The sequence below is a fragment of the Terrapene carolina genome, unplaced genomic scaffold (genome assembly GCF_002925995.2).
Source record: "Terrapene carolina triunguis isolate 2854851 unplaced genomic scaffold, T_m_triunguis-2.0 Scaffold236, whole genome shotgun sequence".
Classification (NCBI taxonomy): Eukaryota; Metazoa; Chordata; order Testudines; family Emydidae; genus Terrapene; species Terrapene triunguis.
The window spans coordinates 7,424,127-7,445,428 of record NW_020664587.1 but is presented as its reverse complement, the minus strand read 5'-3'; the positions used below and the strand labels follow the sequence as shown (position 1 = coordinate 7,445,428).

The 21,302-nt window shown below is 56.3% G+C and overlaps 1 protein-coding gene across 1 annotated transcript in view; it reads right to left on the bottom strand.

Annotated features, from left to right (window-relative positions):
- The window catches only part of LOC112110022 (mitochondrial peptide methionine sulfoxide reductase), a 40,435-nt gene extending 19,723 nt beyond the window's left edge, over nucleotides 1-20,712 (bottom strand). Inside the window, exons 1-3 of the mRNA XM_024204809.3 lie at nucleotides 20,610-20,712; nucleotides 3,410-3,478; nucleotides 2,538-2,657 (exon numbers count right to left, since the gene is read on the bottom strand). Of these exons, the coding sequence (XP_024060577.2) occupies nucleotides 2,538-2,657; nucleotides 3,410-3,478; nucleotides 20,610-20,682 (262 nt within the window). The 5' untranslated portion in view covers nucleotides 20,683-20,712. The remainder of the gene's footprint in view (nucleotides 1-2,537; nucleotides 2,658-3,409; nucleotides 3,479-20,609) is intronic.
- Nucleotides 20,713-21,302: the final 590 nt, after the last annotated feature.

Sequence of the window (21,302 nt, the reverse complement as noted above, 5' to 3'; positions counted from 1 at the left end):
TTTCTATTTGGGTCACTCCATCAGACCTTCTTGAACATCCCACCCATGGTCTGCATGGCTGGCTTAGCTGGGCCAACCTGGCTTCGTGTTCGTTTATTGCTTTACCGCATCCCAGGTCCTGTTTCCAGAGGGCCGTGTTAGAACAGGACAACGGCCTCCTCTCCCGGCTGAACGTTTGATAGCTTCCTAAAAGGGCACATCTCTCGCAAGAGGTATCCCTCCGCCTCTTCAAAAGACAGGACACTAAGGGCGAACAAAGCTATTACCCCTCTGCACAGCAGATGAAGGCCAGCACTGTCCCAAAGCGATGAGAGAGCTGGGCCCTGAGAGGCCGCATTTCGCATTAGGGTTGGATAAGCTTCTGGGGAAGGGGAGCGAAAAGCCACAAACTGGCCCCGTTGGACTTCACTGAACCGAAGTCACACTTGGGGAAATGGGCGTTTGGCAGGTCAGCGAGACAGTATCCACCGGCTCAGAGGAGACTCTCGCGCTGGCAGCCCAGAAGGGATGGCTGCTTCTCCTGCCACCTACACGCCATCCCTGCAGCATGGGCTCTGACAGCCTGGCGTCACCACTTAAAATGTTGCACTTGTAATTCTACCACTCTGGAGCCTACCTCCTCGCCCATCAGTTCTCATATGTTCAGCCGGCTTGGAGCCGATCCGAACACGGATGGCAGATCTCCAAGGAAAAGCCAGGTGCTGCAGGAAGCAGTGCTGGCAATTCGTTAGACGGCACTCTCCTTCCGAGTCTATGCCCTCACACTAGGTGGCACTGTGCTGCCATCTTTTGGAGGAGACAAAGCAGAAATCCTGACATGCACCTTCCACTCACGCAATGATTATTAAAAATCCTACGACAGGGTATAAGCCACTATGTCCCAACCAAACTGAACTGGTGAATTCCATTCTAACTCTCTAAATTCTCACTGCAATTTCAACTGAATCCAGCACTTTACACTTCCTATCCTGAGCCATCCCGTTGCTGCACGCTGTTAACAGCAGCCATGTTCTACCCCAGAAGCAGCTGCAGTTCAGCACTAGCTGAAGCAGTTACTGTACAGTGTGTAAAGCACTGAGACAGATGGCATTGTATAGACACGTGTAGGATCATCAGTAAGTCTTGGAGTACTAGGGAAGTTCCAGAAGACTGGAAGAAAGCTGATGTGGTGCCAATATTTAAAAAGGTTAAATGGGATGACCCAGGAATTATAGGCCAGTCAGTCAGACATTGATCCTGGGCCACATAATGGAGCGGCTGATATGGGACTCGATTAACACAATTAAAAAAGGGTAATATAATTAATGCCAATCAACGTCGGTTTATGGAAAATAGGTCCTGTCAAACTAACTTGTTATTTTTTTAAACGGGATTACAAATTTAGTTGATGCAGGTAATAGTGTTGATGTAATATACTTCAGACCTCTGTAAGGCATGCGTCTTGGTACCACACAACGATTTGATTAAAAAAATTAGAATGGTATAAAATGAACATGGCACACGTTAAATGGATTAAAAGCTGGCTAACTGATAGATCTCAAAATGCAACTGTAGATGGGGAATCATCATCAAGTGGGTGTGATTCTAGTGGGGCCCCGCAGGGATCGGTTCTTGGCCCTACACTACTTAACATTTTTGTCAATGACCTGGAAGAAAACATAAAATCCTCACTGATAAAGTTTGCAGCTGACACAAAAATTGGGGAGTGATAAATAACAAAGAGGACAGGTCACTAATCCAGAACGATACGGATCGTTTAGTAAACTGGGCACAATATGCATTTGAATAAGTCTAAATGCAGATGCATCCATCTAGGAACACGGATCGTAGGCCGTATGAACATGATGGGGGACTCTATCCTGGAAAACAGGGATGCTGAAAAAGATTTGGGGAAGGGGGTAGATAATCAGCTGAACATGAATGACCAGTGCGACGCTGTGGTCCACAGGGCTAATGCAATCTGTGGATGCATAAACAGGGAAATCTCAAGTAAGAGTAGAGAGGTTATTTTACATCTGTATTTGGCACTGGTGTGACTGCTGCAGGAATCCGGTGTCCTGTTCTGGTGCCCACAAGTCAAGAAGGCTGTTGATCCATTGGAGAGGGGTCAGAGAAGAGCCACAAGAATGATTAAAGGATTAGGAAAATCTGCCATATAGCGATAGACTCAAAGAGCTCAATCTAGTTAGGTAAGAAAGAGAAGTTTAAGGGGTGATTTGATCAGTCTATAAGAACCTTCCTGGGGAACAAATATTTGCTAATAGGCTTCGTAATCTCGCAGAGGAAGGTCTAACACGACAATGGCTGGAGGTTGAAGCGAGCCACATTCAGCCGGGAAATAAGGAGTAACATTTTTAACAGTGAGAGTCATTAACCACTGGAACAATTTCCCGAGGGTCATTCTCCATCACCGGCCATTTTTAAAATCAAGATGGGATGTTTTCCTAAAAGATCTGCTCTCGTTTGCACAGGGAAGTCCTGCGGCCCGTGTTATGGAGGAAGCCAGTTCCCCAAGTAGAAGAGAAGCGAGGTGTTACCTGTACAGACTTCTTTGTAGGTGGGGTTTGGGGTGAAGCCTCCTGCATAGCCCACCTGGGTGGAGAAGACGCCCGGCAACTTCCAGAACATCTTCTCGGCTCCCCAAAAACATCCCATGCCTGGAAAGAACAGGAGATCGAGAAGGTGAATTCAATGCAAAGAGCTTAATCTGAAACCAGGGAGCGGCAGTTCGTCCTCAGCCCAACCCTGCCAGGACACAACGTGCTTTGGAGCATGTCCCTTTCCTGCTCTCTAGGCCACCCATGCACAACGGCCATTGACTTCAATGAGCGCGCCACGCCCAGACATAATGGCTGGGGTTGGTCCCTAGTTCAACATGTGGCTTTTAACACCGCAGACACCTACAGGGTCTGCAGAGGAGGTGGGTGAATGCTGCGTGCGTCCAACGGGGTACTACAGAGTCTCCGATCAGATCAAATTCTCCCACTGATCTGAAAGTGGGGGACCCACTTGGCCCTTAATAGCCTTCAGGACTGTGAATGGGGGAGCCCGCCAGAAAGGGGCTGTTGGCAGTGGGTGGACGGGCTGATCAGAGGTGATGAATGAAGGTGAGGAACTGGACTGAGACTCAGCAATTGCTTATCGGTAGTGAGATCTAGGCTGTGAAACAGCATCCCCAGGACAGAGGGGGCAGCTTCAGCTCTCGGGCTGGAGAATAGACTCCAGGGGGCCTGATAGCTCTCCCCCCTCATCCTGCCATCCTCCCCCCCATACGGCCCATTCTGGTCCCAATGGACGGCTGCTGTTCTGGCCCGAGTTCTAGAGGGAAGGAGGAGGGGGCAGCCCGCACTCTCACCCAGCCGGTGCCCCACCGCCAAGTTAGAGAAGGGAGAGGGAACAAACCACACACCGAAAATGGCCATCTGCATTCCCTCTGGGAACGGCGGGAGCGTCGCGTTCCCGCTGACGGCATGCTTGGCTGCAGGAGGAGAGACAGACATGGATGAGCCCCTTTGCCAAGTCTTTAATAGCCATAATCCCCAGTTCTTAAACAGTGCATGCCATCAGAAGATCTCAAAGCACTTTACCAAAGGAGGTCAGTATCGTTGCCCGCATTTTACAGACGGGGAAGCTGAGGCACGGGGCGGTGAAGCGACTTGCCCAAAGTCAATATGCAGGCCAGGGGCAGAGCCGGGAATAGAACCCAGGTCTCCTGAGTCCTAGCCCAGTGCCTGAGCCACATCAAAGTACTGAAAGCTTGCCACCGAAGCTTTAGCTGCCTGCCCGAGAGGGGCACCTGGAATCCCCACCCCCAGCTAGACCCAAGAGTCATGTCAATCTGGGACGCCGGGACCAGCAGTGGCTGATCCCAGACCCGTCAGTGCCATTCATTGTGCTGCATCAGGGGGTTCTCCAGCTTCTCCCAGAGACGGTCTTGTGGACTCCCCCCGCCTCGATCCACGCCCCACCGAGCTCTTAGTCCTTAGGCACAAAGAGCTTGCTCAGCCCTGCTCAGCCAGGTCAAAGAGACGTTTGGGGCCTGGCCCATCGCGACGAACCCACCGCCTAAACAGCCCCATTCCTTTGGGGTTTCCATCCAGCTTCTGGTGCCCTTGTGCTGGGCGCCTCTGGGGTGGCTGCCAGCTCTTCGGGGCAGGGGCCACGGCTCTACCCGCTGGCTGGCGGGGCGGATCTGAGCAGTACACTGTCTGCACTCAGATCCGCTCCGCCAGGAAATAGCTCATTTCTTGCACCTGGCTTTCAGGGAGGGCCCCCCCATTCCCCAGTTTTCACAAGGTCAAGGAACTCTCCCTCCTCCAGGGTGACAGGCAGCGCCCCAGCAGCTCAGCTGGCATGAGCGCCCAGGAGCCGCCTTTGTTACAGCGACTAGACACACACGCCGGGCCGTGGGTTCACAGTGAAAACCCAGGAAACGCAGCACGGGGCCCTGCAGCAGCTTCTCTTTGCCTGTCACCCGGACTCCATTGCACACATGATCAGCCCCCCAGGCGGCGTGAAACTCGCCTCTCAAGCCCCATGGGGAAGGCGTTAAGTGGGACTCAAGATCTGTGCACCCCCCATCCTGGCCCTTTGCTGCACAGGGGTGAATTTCACCTTCGTAACTCAGCCGTTCCTATAAGGCCAGTGGCATGGAAAGATCCCAGGAGAGCACAGAAAAAACAGAGCCCTTCAGAGTCATCTAACCCCCCGAATCCCAGGGCCTAAACAGCAGACGGAACCACAGGAAGGGGAAGCAGAGTTGGGAGGTTCCTAACACTAGTTAATTCCATTAAGGACTCAGGGGTCCGAGCCTTTAGTCCCTTCTATCTAGATGCCCCATTGAATAGAGTGTTTGGAGAGGGTGTAGCGTAGCCCGCCATCCATCCCACAACGGCTGGATCCCTGCCCAGGACTTCAGGAGAGCCTGCGTGGGGCTAGCATAGGCTGTGTTAGCCAAGAGCCAGAGAGAACCACAGGCTCAGGGGCATCGGGGGTCGGAGAAGATCGTCGGAACCACAGGACCGGAAGGGACCTCCTGGGTCAGAGAATCCAGTCCCCTGGTGTGGCAGGCCACCCCATCCACAAATCAAGCTCCATGGATCTTAAAACTAGTTAGGTTGCTTGCCCGGATGCTGCCGCACAGGGCATCGGCCTCACGGCCCCAACTGCCTGCTAATCCCGGACGTGTAATAGGGTTATCCAACGCCCCCAGCGCCAGCTGGGGATTAGCCTGCATGGCCCCGATCTGCTCCTTTGTCTCTTCCCCAGGGCTCTATTTTAAGCCTTTGTATCTTCCCGGGGCCGAGAAGCGAGGACAACTTGTGCAGAGAGCCCCCCCCTCCCCCAACAGATGGGAGAATCTATGTTCATAGACAGCCTGGGAGCGTCACAGCCTTAATGCGCCTATCGGGGGCCTCCCGGGGTGAGGGGTGGGGGAGGAGCACAGACAGCCCTGGCAGATTAACACAGCTCAGCTCATGCACTCTAAATGGGATGAGGATGGCACATAAGCCAAAAGCTCCTCCTAGTAGGCAGGAGATCACCATGCTTAATGGCCTCAGGCCTGCTGCTTCGGCTTTAATAGCGGGGCTGCTCCCAGAGGCAGGAGAGCGGCGGGCGTTCAACAGGGGTGTGGGGAGAAGGGTGTCTGTCTATGGGGAGGCAGAACTGGCTTCTCTGCCCCGGCCACTGGGGCAGGTCGCTTCTCGGGAGCCGACTGAAGGATGCTCAGATGATTTATGGAGGAGCCGGTACAAGGCAGAGGAGGATAGAGCTGCCTGGCACTGGATGGTGCCCGTGTGGGCAGACACCACGCTGGCTTCCCACACACAGCTCTGTGATGCGCCCCGATCCCGACCCGCAGCCCGCCCGGTTAGTCCAGTCCTGGCCCCCTGCCCCTCCCCTCCCCACACACTGAGTTCTGCCAATGCCCCTATTCCCAGCCTGCAGCACCTGCTTATTCCAGTCCTGGCCCCCCACTTCCCCAGCACTGCCAATGCCCCTCAAGCCCAACCCACAGCCCCCTTCTTTTCCAGTCCTGTCACCCCAGCTCTGCCGCTGCCCCTCACGCCCAACCCACAGCTCCCCACCACCATACTAGTCCAGGCCCAGGCTCTTCACGCAGGCGATCTCTTTCCCCCAGCCCTTCCCACTTTCCCAGCAGCGTGTCTCCAGAGAGGGTTTTCAGGATCAGCCACTGAGCAGCTGCTGTCATGAGGCAGAGCATCCTTCTCCGAGACCTAGGTTTCCTTTTTCTCTGGCAGCGTCACTCACAGGGAGCCACAAGCAATCGCCCTGCTCCACATCCAAACCCACAGCCCGTCTCCCCCCAGAGACTTGCGCCTCTGGGAGCCAGATCTGCAGGCAGCAGCGTGCATGCGCTCCCTGCCAGTCCGCCTGAGGTTAGAGCTGTGGGGGGACCAGCTGAAGTGGGACTCTTTCGAGGAATGGAGTAAAGGGATCTCTACTGGAAACGGGGAGCCTGGCCTCATGCCTGCCTTGGTCTGGTCACTACAATCAATACCAGCCCCACCCCAGTCCAGAGCACCTTGCCCAGTCCTTGCCTCCCCCATCCCATTCTGCTTACAACCCCCACTGCAATACGCCTCCACCTTTTGCTCCAAGGCAACCCACTTCTCCCACCCCATCAGGGCTTAACACCACACCTGGACAGGGCAGGGCAACACAAAAGGCATTTTGACCTCCCCACTCAGTGACATGGGCTTTCCTCCCCCTGCCCCACCATCCCTGCTTTGTCTAGGTGGCGGGTAAGGTCTAGGAAGCAGATAGCCCCTCTTACTGATCTGCAAAGTGCCTGCCACTCTGTTGGCACAATACGCAGGGAAAGATTGGAGCCTGGGGGCTCCTAGCTTTATACCAGCTGAGGATCTATTCTGCCCCCAAGTCCTACAGAGAGCTGGTGTGCACAATGAGGGCAGACAGTGAAAACTACCAGGTGAAGAGATGTTCAATACACAGCAAAGCAATCAGCGATCCGTCAACTGTAGGCAGGCGAAGATGGATGAATGGAATCCTGCTACACCAGCGAAAAGGGCATGCATGTTAGGATGGCACAGGAGGGCCATATTTCTGGAGGGTACATGTGTCTGGACCTCCCTATATGAAAGGAACCGCTTTTACTATGCAAGTCCACGTTTTGATTTCACAGAGGGATAATATGTAAACGCAGGTTGCTCCTGTAGCATTCACACAGCATGTAGTTTGTCCTACATGGGCCCATGGTGGGAACAAATTAGATGGGGAAACTGAGGCACGGAGCGTTTAAGAACAACACTTTCAAAGGTGTCCCATTAGTTTCGGGTGCCGGCCATAAGATAATTGGGCCGGATTTTTCATCATGTGCTGAGCAGCCGTTACAGCTGACGGAAGCAGCATGTGCTCAGAAATCAGGCCCAAGGGGTCTCATGATGGGCACCCAAAATTAAGAGACCCTTTTGGAGAGAAAGTGGCTTAAGCGACTTGCCCCCGGTCAGACAGCGAGTCGGTGTCAGAGCAGGGAGCACAACCTGGAGATCCCCGCCCCCCGCTGCAGCGCGTTACCCTCCAGACCAGCCTTCCTTCCTTCCTTTCATCCAGTAAAGGGTTGGAAGAAAAGACCTTTGCCTTAAATGTCTTCCGGGCTCCTCCTCCCCAGATCTCCTCGTTCTCGGATTTACACACCCACACGCAGAGCTCCAAGCAACCTAGCAGCTACGCAAGCAATTCCGCACAAGGGGGAGACTGCTGCCAGCATTCACTTAACACCAGATACCGGCTTATACTGTATCTGCATCAGCATCACACGCTCTCCTAACAGACCTTCTGCCAGAACCTGGGAACCGAGTGGGGTGGGCTATGGACCCTCCCCACTAGGGAATCGTCACTAAGGGAGCCCTGCTGCCCACCCCCTACCAGCTCCCTGCTTCTGGGAGGGTAGTAAGAGCCAGCACCGGCTCACAGTCCCATCCCAAGGGAATAACCCAATCACACCCCCACCTCTCCCGGGGCCATGCCCACCAGCTCACTCTGCAGCCCCCGAGAGCGACCCTGGACGGCCAGATGGGTGCAGCATGGGAGAGGGGCCAGACGGGACCATCTCTACATGGAGGGGGCCCTACAGAAGGCCGGCAGGCCCCGACGTTGAGCTCTCAATTGACCTGAAAGATCCACTATGCCGATCGCTCCTAGAAGGGCTTATCAGACTCGTCCATCCCGTCCCTGCTAATCATGGAGCCCTCCCGCACCTCCCCGCAAGGCTATTCTGATGAGCCCAGTGTCTGTATATTTCCCCAGCCGTCCAGTCAGGTGGAACAATGACTCTCCATGGTCCTCATCCCACCTTAGCAGACATAACGCTTCCCAGCTCTAGCCACGGCCTCCCGCGCCATGCCCCCACCCGACGCTGCCAGGACACAGCCAGGGAGACTCCTAGACCTCGGAGCCCAGGGCAAGGGCCACGCCGGCGACTCCAGGGACCTTAAGCTCAGGGCGTGTGATCACCACCCGTTGCACAAGGGAGCACCCTCCAAATGTAAGGAAGATCCTGACTTCACGCAACCCAGCCCCCTACAAGGAGGCCCAAGCCCCATTCCCCACCCCGAGCCCCAGCTCCCTCCGATCACATACCCGGACTGGAGCCATTTTATTCTGCTTCCAAAACACATAGCTGCCGCGGAGGTGGGGATGTCTTGTCCTGATTTTCCTAGCTGTCCTTGGCTACCTGCTAAGGACTCCGAACGTTTAGCAGCCAAAGGTGAATAGACTGGAGAGAGTTGGAGGCTGGGGAGGGGAAGAGACACAAAAGCCCAGAGTCGGGCTCGGGTCTGCGAGGCGTTTCGCTGGCAGCGCGGCCGGGCGGCTTGGCAGCTCGCAGACGACTCCTTCCCTGGCTCTGGCTCTCTCCCCTTTCCCGAGGAGGACAGGCAGGCTACATAATTTCCTTGGCCTGGATTCAATTCAATCAGCGCAGGAGCAGGCTGCGCTCCCCAAACACCACTCCCGGCTCCACGGGAAAAAAAAAAAAAATATCTCACACAGCCATCGATGGCTACCAACAATATGTGGGAAGGCGAGATTTGTTTGTATCATCTTCCCTCGCCCCCCAAAAAAGCAAGGGCTTTGAGCCCCCCCAACTTCCCCCCACCTCCTACCCTTGATCTCTCCTACCCTTGCATCTCCCCCCCTCCCTGCACACCGCACCATCAGCCCCGAGCCACCCCAGCCTTCTCTGGCATTGCTGCCAAGCAGCCTTGGCAGCCCTCCAGCCTGTGCCAGCTTTATTCTCTCCCTCTGTCTCACGCCTTCCTTGCCAACCTCCATCCCAACTCCTAGTGTTTCTGTCCCCCCCCCCCCCCTTCCCCCCCCCCCCCCCCCCCCCTGGGTTTTCGTCCCCCCCCCCCCCCCTCCCCCCCCCCCCGGCTGTTTCCCCTGCTTTGCAGATCCAGGGTGTGAGCCAACAAAGTAGGAAGAATCAAAAATTCACAGCAACTAGTTTACTTAACAAAAAAACAAAACAAAAAAAGGAGCGAGAGAAAGAAAAGCAGCAGTTTACCAACCTCTGAGCACGGGCCTCCCCCCTACCACGCGGGCTGGTGCCTGTCGGACCCCTCCGAGATGCCCGCCTTGTGCCCACCACCTCCGGGAGCTTCTGAACGTCGGGAAGGGGGCAAAGAGAGGGGGTGGGGCAGGAAGAAAGAAGGCGACAGAAGACCAGGCAAGGAGGAGGCTGACAGGAACTGGAGATCTCGCATCTGAGCGGTGCCAGGCTCTTCCCCCCCTCCTGCCATCGTGAGAACATCCGCGGGCAGCAAAAGCAGCCACTCTTTTATATGGCACCAGCCTGCTGAGGTGCAGAGCATCATGGGACAGGGAGAGGGGAAAAAAAATAAGAGGGGGTGGGGGGAGAAGGAGAGAGAGAGACAGAGAAGGAATGAAAAATGACATGCAAGTTTCACCTCTGAGGAAGGCCACTTGGTGACTTCTGAGAACAGGGCTCAGACCCACCCAGGGGATTTAAAGAGAGGAGAAGCCAAGCTGCTGCCGGTCCTTCCTGGGTGAAAGGAGACCAAGGCAGGAGCCCGTGCTCACCACAAGACACCAGAGCTCACTGCCCAGCAGCCTCATCCTGCCGCAGCCCCACTCGTCCCCCGATCTGGAACTGGTGCTGACGGATTCCCCAGCCTCCCACGAAGACAACTGCAGAGATGGAAGCCATGGGTCCCAGACACCGAACCCTTCGCTCTCCCCACAGTTCATCTCTGAGCATCAAGCCATGCACCTCTGAACGCCCCCTCCACGGGCGGGAACAAAAGGCCCCACTTCACACACACACACACACACACACACACACACGCACACACCTTGAGGGGAAGGTACAAACTTTTTGGAAGAGGAAAATAGCACCCAGTCCAACTCACCTGTGATTCACCTTAGGCAGGACACTGTTTGTGAAAGCATCTGTACTGCTATCTATTTACTATCCTGCTGGCCTTATTAACAGCATCGTCCGTTATTCAATAAAAAAGGATTGTAGCAAAAAACCCAAACAAACAGGGCCTGCTTTTCCAGCGCTGAGGCCTGCTTGTATTTCAGGGAGCTTTCTAGAAGCTCATTTCCCCCCAAAGTTAAAAACCATGGAAGCTTTTGCGTTCATTGAGGGGCTGCGCGTTCAGAGCTAATACTTTGCCTTTGCAGAACGTGGCAGCGTCCTTCCATCCCCAGCCTTCCTGGCTTCTGACCCGTCGGCCACGTTATCCAGGACCTTTTACCTTCCCATCTCTCACCGGCTTTTGGTTGCAGTGTTGACAACTCTCAGGGTTTTATCCCGAGTCTTGCAACACATTTGGTGTTTCTTCTTAAACCCCCAGATCCTGCAGTCCTGGGATGATATGAGACTCTCTGCGCTCTCCAAAAAAGCAGGTTTCTAGCCCTCATAGGTGTGGAGAAAAGATTAAAACTACGACACACACACGCACGCACTCCAGTGCCGGAATGCAAATAAAGAGACCTCCACCGTTTATTAGGTTTTCAATATCTACGATTTTTAAAGCCTAGCTCGTGATTCCGGAGGGGTCTGCCGCATTGTTCTTCGATGCTTGGGGCTGGTAATGCTGCGACTGTGCATGACGGGGTTGGCAGAGGGCGGAGGTGAAGACTAGGAAAGCCAACTGACGAAAAAGGGGCAGACATGGACATTTATGTGGATTACTAATAAGGATTGCGCTGGATATTTTTTATGAGGACACAATTTGGGGAAGGGATATTAAACCTCAGGCTCAAGCTGTTCTCCAATTACTAGGGCTTAGGATGAGACCTAACGTAGGGGGCAGATTATCCCGTACCTGCCTGTTGCGGGGTGCTTATACCTGCTTCCGAGGCATCTGGTACTGGCCACCATCAGAGACAGGACCCTGGGCTCTGATCCAGCCTGGCCATTCCTATGGTCCTGGAAACGCACTGGGTTACAGGACAGAGCGACTGTGACAAACAGCCTGAGTTGGGGGAAGGGGGGAAAGCAACCCCCCCATTGCCAGGGATACAGGAATCAGGGCACAGAGCATCACTGGGACATTCTCCGGCAACCAGTCCGGAGCCCAAACAAGTCGAGAGGCAGATACAGACCACAGCAGATCAGGGCCGCCCAGAGGATTCAGGGGGCCTGGGGCAAAGCAATTTCGGGGGCCCCTTCCATAAAAAAAAGTTGTAATACTATAGAATACTATATTCTTGTGGGGGGCCCTGTGGGGCCTGGGGCAAATTGCCCCACTTCCCCCCCCCCCACCCCCGGGCGGCCCTGCGGCAGATACAGCCTCGGAGAGAGACAGCCAGAAGCGTAACACCTTCACTGCCCCCTGCTGGCCAGCAATGGCGGGGTTAGGGCATCAGCATGAAGGGCGCCTGCAGTGCTGGAGGCCCCTCAGCCAGGCACCGCCACGCCCACCCTCATCTACCTTCTCCCTGGCCGAGGAGATTCCCTGGCACGTCAGGCAGCAGGAATAGGGGAGCTGCCTTTGCCCGGTGGTTCTCCGACGTGGGCGAACGTCTGCGAGGCAGGGGGGCTCTGTTCCGGCGCGAGTCCCACACGAAGCCCCTCCAGCGCTGGAGCGGGAGCCAGCCCCCGGGAGGAGGTGGGGGGGGCCACCAACCGCATTTCCCCTCGTGATCCCAAGAGGAAGGGAACAGAGGTCTCCAGGGACGGAAGGCCAGCGCCCAGCTCCTCCCTCCACACCCCCAGCCCCATTCACTCGAGCGTGATCGAGGGAGGAGCCAGATGCTCTGCGGCAGTCCCCAGCCCGCGAGGCACTGAATGGGCCTGCCAGCCCCCCACTCGGCCGCGATTAGCCACTGGGGCAGCAGGCCACAAAGCCCATCACACCCCGAACAGGACTCGGGTCTCATCACTCATGGAAGGGAGCAGCGGGGTGGAGACGCTTCCTGGGTTTGCCTTATCCTGCCTCCCGCACCCTCCATTCACTTCCAGCCCCCGGCAGCAGCCACAACTCATCTGACCAGAGGGTCGGCCCAACTCTCCTCCCCCACCTCCCTGAGACACCTGGCCCACGGCTCCCTGCAGAGCAGCCATCCCTTCCTCATCCCCATTCCCCACTCACGTCACCAGTTCCCGGCCTGAAGCATCCACTAGGAAACCCCAGAGCTTAGCCAGCACCCTGCGCTGGGAGGTACAGATCATTCACTCCCCTACCTAAGTCAAGCCCTTCCCAAATCCCATCGGTACCTATTATCCTATTACAGTAGCCCCAGCAAAAAACAAACAAACCCCAAAACCATGGCTCCATTATGTTAGGTGCTGGCCATACACGCTAGAGTTAAGTGGGGCGTCCTACTCTGATCCCAGGCACAGGGAGATCCGTCCGGCCCCATTTCTTCTGGTTTAACAACCGAGGGGAAGAGTAGAAAGAGCATCCTGGGGAAGAGGGTGATGGTGGGGGACTCGCTGTGAGGACCAGTTTACACGGGGAATGGAGAAACTGGCCTCTAAGAGAGAGCCAGGCTGGCGCTAGCCCAGCCCCCACCCTGCTGCCCTCTCCTCATTTGCTAGGGAGAGGGGAGGGGTCTGGGTAAGGACCCTGCCCCAGAACCAGTGGCTCCGGCTGGGTAGAGTTCCTCCCACTCCAGGGAGCAGGGCTGCACAACTTCCCCCCAGCCACTGCCAGAGACCGAGGGCAAAGCTCAGGCTGCCTTCACGTCTGTCTGCCCCATGTTAGACCCTGCTGCCAGCTGGGAGAAGAAAACCCTCTTAATACCCCACTACAGACCACACAGGAAGAGGGCCTGGCTCGTCCACTTCCACTCAGACCTGCTGCTTAGCTTCATGACATACCTGCCTGACCCAGCCCGGGCGTGCCCAGGTGGGGCCTTTTGGGTCTATACACAGCTGGGTGGGAAGGGCTTTGACACATGCCGGGGTGGGGCTCCTGCCTGGGGATCTTCAGCATAGTTAAGTCATTATCCGCATTTTACTGGTGGGGAAACTGAGGCACCGAGGTGGGGCTGTGACTTGCCCAAGGTCACCCAGCAGGCCAGTGGCAGAGCCAGGACCAGAACCCAGGTCTCCTGAGACCCAATCCAGTGCTCCTTTCACCAGGCCACACTGCCCCTCTAATTATAATGTATGTATTATTAATAAGCTCACCAGCAACCTAACATCATGTTATACACAAGCCAGGTTAAGCCTTGCCTAAATCCTGGAAGGAGATGTGGGGGGACGGGGGGGGGGGGACGGGACGGGAGTTCACAATCCGCATTTGCAGATGGGCAAACTCCTCGGGCACAGAAAGCAACAGGGCAACATAGACAACACCCCCCAGCCCCCCTGGCAAAACAGTGGCAGTGCTGGGCATAAAAGCCAGGAGTCCTGACTCCCAGATCCCTCCTCTAACCACTGAGCGACACACCCTCAGGTCTGTCTTTACCAGGATTGGAGGGGGGTGTCAGCGGGACACGTTAGTGAGCACGCTGCATCCTGACGCCTAGCCTAGCAGCCCGACGTGAAGCTTCGCCATGACCGGCTCTGCACGCGTCAGAGTCGATGCTGCTAGCACAGGCCAATGCCCCTTCATGCCCTAGTCACACCAGGCCCTGACACCAGGGTTTCTTTCCTTGTGCTCCCGGCCTGTCCGCACCTGCCGTCTCGTCTCACACGTGTATCGTAAGCTCCGTGGGACGGAGGCTGCTTTTCGGCTCTGCGTTTGTGCGGCCCTAGTACAACGGGTTCCTGGTGCAGGCCCGGAGCTGCTAGGCACGTGGGTGAGACACCTAATAACCAGTGTGCAGTGCCCAGCACACCGAGGCCGGGTGCACAACTGGCCTTTCTAGGCACTACTGCAACACAAACGGATAGGAATAATCTGCATAGCCTAGTGGGGTAGGAGGCCAAGCACTCTCACGCCGGGGCCAGAGACATGCTCCCAGGGCGCGCTGCCATCGCAAGCGAAGACATCAAAGCCGCCTCGCTGCCAAGGGGGCAGAGTTCACCCGGTGCCCGGGAGATGCGCCCAGACACGTCGAGGAGGGGGCACCATTTTAGAACAGCACCCTGACGCTTTCGGAATGGCCTCTGGGAATCGTAAACCTGCAACCCCCCCACCCTCCCCGGGGGCGCGGCCAAGCTCCAGCGCTCTATTGTCCCCCACACGTAGTGCCCATTTCACGCACCGCACGGAGCCAGATGTCACAGCAGCACAGGGATCCGTTCCCCCAGAAAGCCACAACAACAGGGCTTAACGGGCACTGGAGGGCAGCGCCCCCTGGTGGCGCTCTCGTACACCCCCCTCCCTTGTGCTCCCCCCATCCCTCGGCCTGGCGGGGGGGCAGCATCTCCTGAATAGTCTTGTTCCACAGACACGTGGGGAGCGCTGGGGAGGAGAAGGCGGAGGGGGCAGGGAGGAAGGCTTCTGGGCATCCCTCTCATCCTTTCATTCCTCTGCTGTATCCTAGCAACACCATCTGTTGCCATGGCGAGCACAGCCCACCCTCCTCTCTCCCCATCGGCGTGATGGGAGCCCTGTTGGCGGCGGGGCCTCATTCCGCAGCACAGCCCCCGGCACAAGCCCAGAATACAAACGGGGGCGACCGAGCGTGAAGGGGGGGGCGGGGACACGGGAGGCAGCCTCTCTCGCCTGGATGCTCAGGGTGAGCTAACAGCACGAGGCACATCGGACAGGCCCCGCGGCGCATGGGGGCTTCAGCGGGACACACACCCTGGGGATAAGCGCCGCTGGGGGCTTCCTGCTGGTTCCTTCCCCCCAGGCACGCTCCCTTGACAATCCACTGCGGGGCTGGTCACCGGGCCTCCAGACTCCCAGAGCCTTTGGGAGGGTACAGACATGGGTGAGAGCCCTCTCCCCCCACCCTACCAGGGAGGGGATTGAACATAGGGCCAAAGAACCACCTCTGGCCACAGCCTTGCTCCCCCCTGCCCTGCTCTGCCCTCGGCCCCCAGCCTTGCCTCCCCATGGGGCTGACTGGCTCTGCTCCCGCCCCCACGCAGCCAGCGCTCTCCTCCCACAGGTCTCCCCCATGGATAAGCTCATGGGTGAGAATCCAGGATCCTTCCCTCACAGCAAGGGACGGGGGCAGCGGATGGCTCAGCGGGGCTGCTAACGGGATAGATGGATTGTGGGGTTGGCCCCAGACACCGTGCCAGCTGCAGACAGGGTCCAAGGCAGAGAAGTCCCTAGCATGGGAGGAATGTAAGCAGGCCTGCACTTGGGGGGAGGGGGGCGCAGGGCATGGCTGTAGCACTGCAGGCTGCAGAGCCGTCCCCAGGGAAGCTGCTGGAAGTCAAAGGAGGCCCAGGGACACTCTCACTTTCACCAGGGTCCGACCAGCCCCCCCCGCACAGGCAGCATCTGGGCACACAGCCACCTTTGCCCTCCCCTCCCGCTGGGCTCCCCCACACCCCACCCCACGTCCCCAGCTCATTAGCAATCCAGGGCGGTTACCAGCCAATGGGGCTGATACATGAAATGAGTTTCAGTGGGTCTCAGCCAGGTCCCAGCAGCCAACCACTCACCACGCAGAACCCGCTTTCCTAATGGGGCACCCCCGGGAAGGCGCCAAGGACACAAGCAGATTCAGCGCTGCTCTCTTATCTCCAGCTCCGGGCGGGGGCCCAGCGGCACAGGAATGAACATTGGCACCGGCCACGTCGGACCCTGGCCCACGTCACACAGAGCAGCCTTTGCTAATGACAATAGCAAAGGCTGATCTGTAATTTCCTGGGGGCGGTAGCCAGCGTGGGGGCTTTTTGCCTCCAATCAGGCCCTGGGTGCCCTGGCAGGTCTGATGCGGGGAAGGCTACAGGCAATGGAACGGGTGCAAGGGGTAGACTCCTAGCTACGGCCCTGCCCTGGAGAGAAGGGTTGTTCTGGGGGGGCACCCGAGTGCCAGAAGCGTCGGCTTTCCAAGCCGATCCTAGTGCTAGAAAAGGGAGCTCTTTGCTCTGGGAAGAAGCCAGAGCCGAGTGACTCAGCAAGGCCTGGACTCCTGGCCTGCCTGCCAGCTTTCTTGCCTAGCCTCCGAGAGAGCCGGGAAAGGGCAATAAAAGGAGACTGGTTGCTGCAGCGTTCATCCTGCCAGGCACACCATACGAACAAGACTCAGCGCTCTCCCGTTGTTGTCAAAAGCCTCAGCAGGGCCCTGTGGCGCGCCGCCTCCTGCCTAGGGCTGAGGAGCTCACACAGTGCCTTTCCCCTATGGCTCTGGTATTGAAACAGCCCCAGGCATCCCCTCCCGCCCCATCACCGTGGTGGCAGCAGTCTGACTGCACACCGCTGTTTAGGACAGGAAGTGAAGAAGGCCACAGCCAAGTCACATGACGACAGGAGGGCATTTTGGGAGCCAGGACGCCGAGCCAGCCCAGTGACCATGAGCGCTCATGAGTCTCCCCGGCAATGTATATGGAAGGTGGGCACTGGACTGGCACTCAGGAGATCTGGGTTTAATTCCCAGCTCTGCCAGTCTCATCGTGTGTGACCGTGGGCGATTCCCCCATCCTTCCTCCCACCCTTTGTCTGCCTCGTCTATTTCAACTGCAGTCTCTCTGGGGGCAGAGACGCTCTCTCAATCTGTACGTACAGAACCTAGGGCAACAGGGCCCACCTCAGCTGGGACCTCTGGCATACGCCAAATTGATCCTGCCGGTTCGGGGTCTGCCAGGATCACAGGGCTGCCCCAAGGCTTCTGGGGGGAGGCGTCAGTGAGATGCTTCTAGCGAGTCCACGCCAAATGTAACCGCCTCGTTCTACGCAAGCCGGGCACATTTCGAATCTTTACTCCTCTCCCTGCCGCTAAATCAGAGCCTCACTGCTTGATCCTTTCAGCCCTAGGACCTGTTTGAGTTCCCAGCGTGCTTCAGGAGAAAAATGGCTAGCAGCTGGATCATGAGAAACCGGGGTGAATGAAGGAGTCGGAGGAGGATTAGGGGTTGGGAGGCCCTGGGCCGGAACAAATGGGGGCCCCTGCCCACTCCTTCCGCCTGCAATCTCCCCCTCCCCCCTGCCCCGCCTGGTGCGCCCCAGTCCTTGGCAAGAGCACCAGGTGGGCAGCAAGCCCCCGCACCCTGACCCCGCTCCCCATCAGGAGCGCTGAGAAGGTCAGGGTGCGGGACCACCCATTTTTCCAGGAGCCCCCCAATTGGCCGGGGCCCCTGGACACAGGCCCTGTTGGCCGAGTGGCTAATCCACCACTGGAAGGTAACTGGAAACCCTTTCCCCCCCTAATTCTTTGCAAGGCAATCTCATGGGCCAGCAGCTCAGAAAGCCCAGCCCTATGGGGCATTTCTTAAAGGGGCCCTGCAAAGAAAGTTACATGGCCTTGTGCCCCTGTTTTGCTTCTTTATGTTGGAAGCAGTCCAGATTGTTCTTTTAAAAAACTGTTTTTTTTTTCTTTCCTGCTTGCTTTCTACCCTAGAAATATCAGGAATGGCAAATCTGGTCTCCTCTGGAGGACTCATTTGATGGCGTAGAGCTAGAATCGGTGAGCTCTCTCTGAAAAGATAGGGATGATGAATTTCTAACCCTTTTTCTAAGGCGTTGGAGTTAAACAAAATATTCTCACAAGAATCTAAAGAAAAGGCTCACATCCCCTCTCGTGCATGACACACAAGATCTCCAGTCATCCATAGAGTCTTCCAGGAGTAGATAAGACCTGAATTTTTAGTGTTAAAAAAAAAAATCACCCACAAAAAGATAGAACAAAAATCTCTTTTGGAGGCCGCCTTTGTCCATCAGGAGAAGAGCGGGGCAGGGGCTGTGGGGGGGCGTGGACTGTCTGAGCTGGCACACAGCTGACCCAGCGTTAGGTCACAACAGGAACATTGACGATTAACGTACAACTCTCCTGCAGCAGAGACGCCCCATGCGGGGTTACGCGCTGGATTGCAGGCTCCTTGGGGGCAGGGATTGTCTTTTTCTTCTGTTTATACAACGCTACTGATGTAGCCGATTAATTGACTGCACTCGCGGGTCAATAATAAAAATGTTTACGAGACCAAATAACCAAGCGTAGCCAATTTCCTGCCTAAAGACAAAACAGTACGATACAAAAAGGAGACACATGCCCGCCGTCTTCCGGGAAGCAATTTGCAGCATGTTCACCTCACACAGTAGGTTTGCTTCGAAGATCCACCCTCAAAATTACTTTTCTTTATCATAGGGTTGCTTACAAGCTAAAAGCACTTTATACTTCACCTAAGATCCAACCCACCAGTTCCTTCTCTCTCGTTTACCACATTCCAAAGGAGCTGGGCGCAGAGGTACTTCCCAGCCTGGGCAAGGACACACCATTCATGCATCTTGTCTTTTGACACCTTTCCTATTTTCTAATGCCAAAGCTGACTTCAGCGTTGCAAAGTGTTGTGGGATGCCTGACGTGGGTGAACAGAATTGTGGGACAAGCACACGACATTCAGTCAACACAACTTCCCAACACCTCCCTATGTGCATCTCCTATTAACACTGTGCACATAATACCCATTAACATGGTGTATTCTAAACCTAACTATATGTATTGGCTAACAGCTTAGCACAGGGCGTCCTCATCCAGACCCAGTGCTCTTAGACATTTTAGCAGGGGCGGCCACACTTACTGACCCACCGAAAACCTTCAGAAGTTTGAGAGCCGGGGCACGCCTGCCGGGAGTCGGGCCTTCAGCCCCTCAGGAGATGCCTGCTGGGGCTCTGGCAGGCGTGTCCTGTGGGGCTGAAGCCCTGAGACTCCCCACTCCCTGCTGGGCAGAAGCCCCTACCCCACTACCCTGCTGCAAGGCAAAGGTCCCCAGTGGAGAATGGGGGGTGGTCCCGAGAGCCACACTTTAACTGTAAAAGCCACAGTTGGGCTACCCCTGCATTATAAACCATCATCATAGAAAAGGGAGGAACACCTAGAGTGCGTCTACACAGCAAGTGTGAAAAATTGGGGTGGGGGGGGGTAATAGGAGCCTATATAAGAAAAAGACCCAAAAATCAGGACTGTCCCTATAAAATCAGGACATCTGGTCACCCTAGACACCTAGAGTGCGTCTACACAGCAAAAAACCAAACAAATCCCCAAACATGGCAGTGAGTCAGAGCTAAAAGCTGCAGTGTAGCCCCAGTCAGTTGAGCCGGGCTCTGAGCCTCCCATAGGTTTGCCTTGGTTCTCACGGTTTAGGGCTCCCCCTAAACAGTAAAGAGACGTAGCGCAAGGCTAGGCCTGGAATCTGGTCTGTGTGGGCAGAGCCTGTGAAGCCAATGGGCTCTGCCTGAGTTCAGGAGTCCAATACAACTGGGCCCTAGTTATTTTCAAGTCACCTTTAAACCAGACCAGAGACCATGAGGCACAGTGCCAAGACACTGGCTGGCCCATATCTTTGGAAGCAGAGGGGGCTCTGAAACCCCACCTCTTAGCAGGAGAGCAGCGATGTCTCCCCCACCCCCCAGCAAACATTACCTGGCCCATCAGCTGAGGCCTTGCAACTCAGTGCACCCATTTGCTTCCAAAGATGAAACGAGCGGCACATAGTTATACCTCACCCCCCTCCCCTCCTGGGGCCTGCTCCTCAAAGACAAAGGGAAGTCTGGAGCTGCCTGTAAGTATAAATGTGTGCAAGCAAGCCCCACAACCCTGCAATCAATGGGAGGGGGAGGTGTTGCGGGGGGGGCAGGGTTGTTGGGGAAGGGTAGTGTATCTTTAAAACAACATCACAAGCACCCCCACCTCCTTCCATGCAGGATTGGGCTGAGTGAATCAATCTGGAGGGAGGGGGGGGGCATGGAAGGAAGCCCCCTGCTCCCCAAGATCCACTTCCCAGGCACAGAGCGTGAACTTGAGACAAAGTCCCTTACCACACAGCCACTCCCACCAGCCGTGCCCTGGACTTTACACCCCCCTGCCAGCTCCCAGCCTCCCTCTCTGAGCCCACACCCGCCCCTGGGCCCCCGGGGCACAGCTTGCACCTCCTTATCACCCCCGGAAGGAGCCAGCCTTGCAAGACAGGAGGAGGGGGGAGAATTTCCTTTCCCACCCCCCACCTCCTTTCCTCCTCCCATAGGCACCTGGCCCCCCAATACTGACACCCCTCCCCCCCCAGCAGCCCACGTGGAAAGTACCTGACACCGGGTGTCTCTGCGGTCTGCCTGGCAGCGCCTCCCCCCGGCTGGGGAGCACGGTTTTGCCCGGCATGGCTGCACGCAGGTGATCAAGCTGCCCCTTGTCCAGCCTCCGCGTGCAACTAACTAGCCAGCAACTTCCTAACGCCGTGGGCGTGGCCAGAGGGGAGGAGCTAGTGCAGGGGGCGGGGTTAGTGGGGACTGGCTCCCCGCCCCATGGAAAACTCTGAGGAAGACGCGTGGATTTTCACAATGAATCCTGCTGATGCACTTAAAGTGTGTCACTGTGGGAGATGCCATGCAAACCACTATCTCTGCTGCTTAAGATTTGCAGAAGTTGGGAGGGGGGGGTGGAAGCTCAGGAAGTCCGTACAAAGATCCCAGGGGGCCCATGCGGCATGGGGCCCCGATCCTGGCCCTGGATCCATGTGGGTGGATCCTTGGGACTGGGCATGGATCTGATGGCAGGATCAGAGTCTAGGGGAGCTGGCTATCACCCTGACTTGGGACAATTTGTTGAGTCGTCCCTAGAGCTGGGTGGGAAGCGGAGACTTTCATGGTATAGATTAAAATGCTCCTGAATTGAGACGAAGAGTAAAAATCTCAGGAAATCTTCACCAATGGAAAAGCTGAAGAAATAAATTGGTTTGGGTCAATCAAAATGTTTTGTTTTGATCCTTTTGAAATGTTTCA